The sequence below is a fragment of the Cyprinus carpio genome, chromosome A25 (genome assembly GCF_018340385.1).
Source record: "Cyprinus carpio isolate SPL01 chromosome A25, ASM1834038v1, whole genome shotgun sequence".
In the NCBI taxonomy this organism is placed as follows: domain Eukaryota; kingdom Metazoa; phylum Chordata; class Actinopteri; order Cypriniformes; family Cyprinidae; genus Cyprinus; species Cyprinus carpio.
In genome coordinates, this window is record NC_056596.1 from 14,614,399 (window position 1) to 14,621,180 (window position 6,782).

A 6,782-nucleotide genomic window follows, 5' to 3' on the forward strand; every position below is an offset into this window, starting at 1 on the left:
AATTTGGCCAGGACATTGAGGTTACACTTTACAAGAAGTGTCATGGGATTTTTAATGACCACAGAGAGTCAGGACCTCGTTTTAATGTCTCATCCGAAGAACGTTGCTTTTTACAGTATAGTGTCCCCGTCACTATACTGAGGCATTAGGACCCACACAGACCACAGCGTGAGCACCCCCTGCTGGTCTCACTAACACCTCAACTCAAGTCAAGTCAACTTTTTTATATAGCGCTTTATGTAATAAAGATTGTGTAAAAGCAGCTTTACAGTGTTAAACAGGAAAAATGTGTGCTGATAATGCAAGGGGACAATAGAAATCAGTCAGTTTTCCCAGGAGGTCTCCCATCCAGGTACTGAACAGGCTCAACCCTGCTTAGCTTCAGTGGGTAAACAGTCTTGGGCTACAGGTGATACGACTGGGTGTATTTGTTTTGACATACTTGAATACTGTTTTTTTTTTTTTTTTTTTTTTCAAAATGGATGGTTCTCTAGTTCATCTGTTATTTAAATTTGTTGAGCTTTATCGCACTACTTTATTGTACAGTAGGGTTCAGACAGCAAGGGAGACAGGGAATAGAATCAGGACATGACTCAGGTCTGACACAAAATGATAGCTCTGATATGTTTTGAACATATGCATGCCCACTGTGCCACAGCACTGATTAATTTCTCTTTTTTATTTCTGTCAAAAAGATGCAAATAAACTCTCGGAAATGTCTGAGTAAGTACAGTATGCCATCTTGATTCCATCATTTAGTGTGTGTGTGTGTGTGTGTGTGTTTTTCCAGTAGTTTTTCTCATGACACTATATATGATAATCAACACATAGCATGACACCACCATAAAGATGGCTATATAGTAAAATGAATGCAAGAAAAAAAAGACCAATCAAAATTCTGTACTTTAAAGGGGTCCTATTATGCTCTTTTACAAGGTCTTGATTTTGTTTTGGGGGTGTACTAGAACAGGCTCTCATACCAGGTTGTTCGAAAAACACATTATTATTTTTATTATTATTACAACACCTTTCTCCCCATTCTGGCATGAACGACTCGAATAGTTCCTGTATCAAATGAAATACGAAATGCGCTGTGATTGGTTAGCTGGGCCAGTCTGTGTTGTGACTGGTTAGCTGGTCCAGTCTGTGCTGTGATTGGTTAACTGTGCCAGTGTGTGTTGTGATTGGCAGCACTCTGCGCCTGGTTGGGAAATGTGACACCCCTTACCATAGTCGCCTGCTGTGAGCTTCAGTGTAAATATTGCGTCAAAATCAAATCACTTTGAGTGTGATTTAAACCCGGATGATTATAACCACTCTAAGCTCATCTGCCTTGGGAAAGCTAGTGTGTCTCCGACATATTGATAACACTCGTTGCCTTCTCTAGTGCAGCTCAACCAGGTCTCCTCCCATTCGTCGATCTTTGTGATATCACAAATCCCAGAAAATATGCGTTGTAGTCCAAACAAGTCGTTCGTTGTAGTTTTTGAAAAGTGATTTCTGTTAAATAAAATATCTCCTTTAGAATTTGACTTTGAGCTTTGTAACTTTGCAGATCTTTTTTATGCTCAAACAGCAACATTACAGATTAATTAAAGTTGAAAAAGTGAAAAAGCATAATAGCACCCTTTTAAGCAGTTCGGGCTGCATTTGCTGCAAAAGTTAACAACTTTTGCTTCAGGGTTTAGAACAGTGGTTCCCAATCCTGGTCCTGGAGAACCCTCAACACTGCACGTTTTTGTTGTCTCTCTTATCTAACACACACTTTTGAGGTCTTGGAGTCTTCACTAATTAGCTGATAAGTTGAATCAGGTGTGTTTATAGGGAGACATCTAAAATCTGCAGTGTTGGGGGTTCTTCAGGACCAGGATTGTTAACCACAGGTTTAGAATAAACACTAACCAGAATGCTTGAGGAATATCAGTGCTCTGCTGTGCTGCTTTGCAAACACTGTAAATATTGTAGATCAGTCCTAACAAAGTACAATCTAACTATGGTAGCACAACAGAGAAATCAATATCCTAATGTAAAGTATGTCTTTATTTTTCCTCTTGCTAAGCAAACGAATGTCTAGTAGTAAAAAACACAGCCTGAAGGTAAGAGCTCATGTCTTATTGAACCAACCCAACATCAAACAGTTCCATACAAAAAAGAAGGATTCTTATTGAGCCATATTTGCATGTAGAGCATGATGCTCCAGGTTGCAAAAGATTTACTGGATGCAGAGGCGATAGAGAAGAAGGAGGAGAGGAAGAGATACATGGAAGATCATTGTCCTCCCTTGTCATACCCAAGCTCAAAACAAGAACTACAGGTCAAATTCAGTTATTACTACTACTAGAAGTTGGACATTTTTGGAAATTCAAAGTTTAAGCATAAACTTTATTCTGTCAACAGGAGCTCTGCAAAGAGTTACATGCAAAAATCGAGGTTGTTGACGAAGAGAGATATATTTTAGAGCACAAAGCCATCATGATTGTCAATGAGGTAAGACCTTTTTTTGAATATTTCTTTCTATGCGGTTCATAAACAAGGTGATCTTTAGATTCTTTTTCATTTGTTTTAGGTTAAAGACTTAAACATCAAGATCGTCGACCTGAAGGGCAAGTTCAAGAAGCCTCCTTTGAAGAAAGTGCGCATGTCTGCTGATGCTATGCTTCAGGCTCTGCTGGGCTCCAAGCACAAGGTCTCCATGGACCTGAGAGCCAACCTCAAACAAGTCAAGAAGGAGGTCAAAGAGGAGGTGAGTACAAAAGATGACCATATTTTTGATAATGTCAAGAACTTCCAGGTCGCAAAAGCTGAAAATCTTACTCTCATTCACAGGATAAAGAATTGCGTGATGTGGGTGACTGGCGTAAGAACATTGAGGATAAGGCTGGTATGGGTGGCAGGAAGAAGATGTTTGAATCTGAAGCTTGAAGTTGTTGTTGATGAGTATTCCACAATGATTTTTTTCTGACTAGGACCTGAATAAAATGCACTACTTAGAGGAAATGTTTGTAACAGTTCAGTTTATAGTGCATAGAAATGCCAGTCAAAACTCTCTTGAACAATGAAGTGTTCAGTTTGTAATTCTATACAGATTGACTGTTTGTCAAAATTATGCCTTTTCTAAATAAATAACCCAGCTGTACTAATTGTTGCTTTCTGCTTTTTTTTTTAAACTATCAACCTTTAAATTTTTTTTTTTTTTTTTTTTTTTTTTTTTTTTTACAAAATTGCTTAAGGTTAACAAATTCAGCCCTATTTACTTTTTAGTAGACATTCCTGGTCTTATGGTGATCAATTTGTCAATGTTAAAATGACTTTCCTTTTCAGTTAACGTTTTATTTTGCAGTCCCTCAAACCACCTGATGCAACTTTTTATATCTCACAGACCCACCCTACATTTTTTTTTTCACAATGAATATCCCGTTGCATGCTGAAATCTGCCACTATTATGAAAGTAAAATGGGTTGCAAACAAGGTTTGATTTTTTTCTAAACTTTAATTCAGTATAACTAACTTCAAGTCTAAATCAAGTACTGCTCGTTTTATCTTCAAGGTAAGATTCTTAATTTCTCAAATCACTGTTTTGTATTTATAAGGTTAATAGTCAATGTGAAGTTAAAATATAATTACAATATTTTATAATTCTTGCAGAATGAGGTCCTTTATATTTCTTGATGGATCATTGGGTGAGTAAATCCAAGTCCCACAACACAAGTCCCACTCTCTAGGCATTTGCTGGTGTATTTCTTCATCTTAAACTGTATTTGTTTCTCTTATTAGTTTAATAACTTTAATTAGGCACCACTATACAACTAGCAGAGGTCTCACATTCTTAATTAGATAAATAATTAAGCAGATAATAAGAATGACGTCAAGGGTAAGTTATTTTTAAGAAGGGAACATGGAAGGTATTTGTGGTGTGAATTTCAGATGTGTGCTCTGATCCACTGGTCTTAGCAACACAGCACAGTGATCCTTAAAGAGATATCTGAGGTTTTGCTGAGCCATCAAAGAATGCCATTAAAAACTCCCATTGCCTTCAGCAGCGTGTGAATCCTGCTCGCCGCCTTGAGCACCCATCGGTTGACTCTCCTGAATCTTACCTTGGATCTGAAGGATTTAACGCACTCTTTCTTTACCGGATCTAACTGCGAACACCAGCTTTCCGGATTAAACCTGTAATTCCACTATTAATCTAACTCTCTTTAAAATAGCAAAATCGACATGTAATTTCAGCAAGTTTATTTATGAACCGTCAAATGGTTCTTGTCTGCTGGAGTAGTAGATGTCTGTTAGGCCTGTGACAATACAAATACTAATTTTGCAATAATAAAAACCATTTATTATTGCAGTTGTAAACATCATGGAAATGTGTGCATTTCAAATGTGTGTTTGTTATGGATTTTAAGTGGATTTTTAATACCATTATTTAACATGTCATTGTGACAATTACTTTAATGTGCAATTCCATTTTTAATAGTTATACGTTATGATCTCTCATTTGCACTAGACTTTGCCATAAGAATAAACATGTGCAGGTTGCGTGTCGCTCGATGACTTATGAAGTGATGATTTGACACTTAGAAACCGAATCCCACTGTGAGGAGCTTATTTGGGATCTGATTTCACTTGGTTTGCATTTAATAAAAACTTATTTATGCTAACATAAATTTTCTAACAAATTAAGTGGGATAATATATGTGCTTCTTTGACAATTGATTGCTTCCCTGCTCTATTTCATGTAAAGTGTAAAAGATGCATTTGTCCAGGATCTTAAGGCATGTATGACTAAACTAGGCAATTACGTAGGCCTGTATGAAACTGACACTGATATGACGACTACATAGTTTTTGTTTTTCTCTGCATTATGGAATTTTCAGATACTACTGTATATACTTTTTGCAGACGTCGTTTTGAAGGAATCATTAAGGTTTATTTACGCATTTTAGTTTCTTTAGTGTACCTGTTCGTAGTTATTGGTATTTTACTTTTAAAACTATTTTAAAAGTAATGTTAATAGCAAGAATGCCTAAGATGTAGTCAAAGCTGTAGCCTACTTGCAATGATTATGTCACTATCAGTTTCAAATGGCGGCATTGCTAACAAGTCATGGGGTCAAAACAAATCCATGCCAAACATACCAAAGGGAAGATATATGCCCCTGATTTATAGACTACACCATAGTATGAAAAGTATAGCTTATTTAAAAACACACACCATCAATTTCACCAAAATTGTTACAAAAAAAAAGAAAGGGGAAAAAAAGAGAGAGGGAGATGACCTGTGGTAATTTAGTATAGACATCGCTTTAATCAAATCTGTCATGGAAATTAATTTATTATGCCCTAAAAATGTACAAATGTAAAAAAAATATATATATATGGTTGAAATATGACTTAAACACTCACCTTACGTTTGGAGCATTGGTTTAACCATTTGATGCTTTTCTTCAGGGACTGAGAATGAGGAAGAGAGATGAATGGAGAGTTGGAGATCTCTCTAGCGCTATCTACTGGTCATGGTGGGAGCTGCAGGTAATACATGTGCCTCTTCCAACCCTAAATAGATTCACATTATTGTGTTTAATGCATACATAACATGAAACTGACTAAACAGGAAACTGACCGCAATTTATTTTTCAGTATGATACAGTATGCAGTATGCAATGATAAACGGTTCCGTTTTAGTATTCTTGTTGTCACATACCTCATTAAGTTTAATCATGTCAGTGGAGTCTTATTTTTTTATTATTATTTTTTTATTCCAAGATGGGTATTGTATGCAAACAGAAAATTTGCATAGTAGGCGCAGTATATGCAGCTTTCCCATGCGTCCTGGAAAACCTGGAAAATTGATACACATGGAACACATGGACAATGAGAGAAAATGTAAAATGTCCTGGAAAATCGTGTAGCTGTCCTGGGAAATTATTGTTTTAAAAAAATGTATTGTGTTTTCCTTTAGGCAAGAACAAACAGAAAAATGTTTGTATTAGAAAACGTTTGAATGGCCATAAATCAGAACCGGCCTGTTTTTGCTCCAAACGCGCGATCGGCAATCAGTTCTTTTGTTTTTTCAGCTGATTTCTGTTCCAGAGTTGCACACAAACTATATTGCAAGAATTCTCCAAAATGTAATTTGTGTGAAACTATTACGAAGTCTGTAACCGGGGAGTTAACACAGGCCAGAGACGATGAAGACGAACACAAAGAGGAGAATACTGTAACAGGCAGATCAAACTCACCGTTCACGATGAGCGAAATATTGGAAGAAATATTGGGTCTTCAGAAAAGTTTAGATGACCTTGGCTCTCTATAATGCATACTAAAGAAGTGTTTATGAGCGCAGTGCTGCTTTGTTTACTGCGGTTGCGTGGAGATGATTTATGTAGCATAATTTCATAAAGCTAAAATCAGACCATTCTGTTTTCTGTCTTCAGATTTTGAAATTACATCGAAGTTAATTTAATTTAAATCAGAAACTGCTCATGTAGCATCTTTGTTAAATATTTACTTGAAGGATACATGCCAATATTTTAAAATACTTTCTTTAATATTATTATTAGCATTACTAATGAATCAATTTAATTAATTAATTAATTATTATTATTATTTTTATTATTATTATTGTTATTATTATTATTATTATTGCCATGGTACTGAAATTGGTTCTGAAAATCATATATTGAACATGCTGTACTGAGTGTTGTTGAGTGTGCTATTCCAATCATAGCCAGTGTGATAAATTGTGAGCAAAGATATGCACGACATCGGTTATAAAGATGTCGT

The 6,782-nt window shown here is 36.0% G+C and overlaps 1 protein-coding gene across 2 annotated transcripts; it reads left to right on the forward strand.

Moving 5' to 3' along the window:
* Positions 1-700: 700 nt before the first annotated feature.
* On the forward strand, positions 701-3,128 carry tnni2a.2 (troponin I type 2a (skeletal, fast), tandem duplicate 2). Of its 2 annotated transcripts, none has more exons than XM_042715672.1 (6): positions 701-723; positions 2,060-2,096; positions 2,186-2,314; positions 2,398-2,487; positions 2,567-2,743; positions 2,827-3,128. In XM_042715672.1, exons 1-6 carry the CDS (start codon positions 716-718, stop codon positions 2,920-2,922), a joined length of 537 nt encoding a protein of 178 aa, XP_042571606.1. In that variant the 5' UTR covers positions 701-715; the 3' UTR covers positions 2,923-3,128. The 2 variants fall into 2 exon arrangements, with proteins under 2 accessions (XP_042571606.1, XP_042571607.1); XM_042715673.1 differs by lacking the exon at positions 701-723 and adding an exon at positions 1,863-1,952.
* The last annotated feature ends 3,654 nt before the right edge of the window (positions 3,129-6,782 follow it).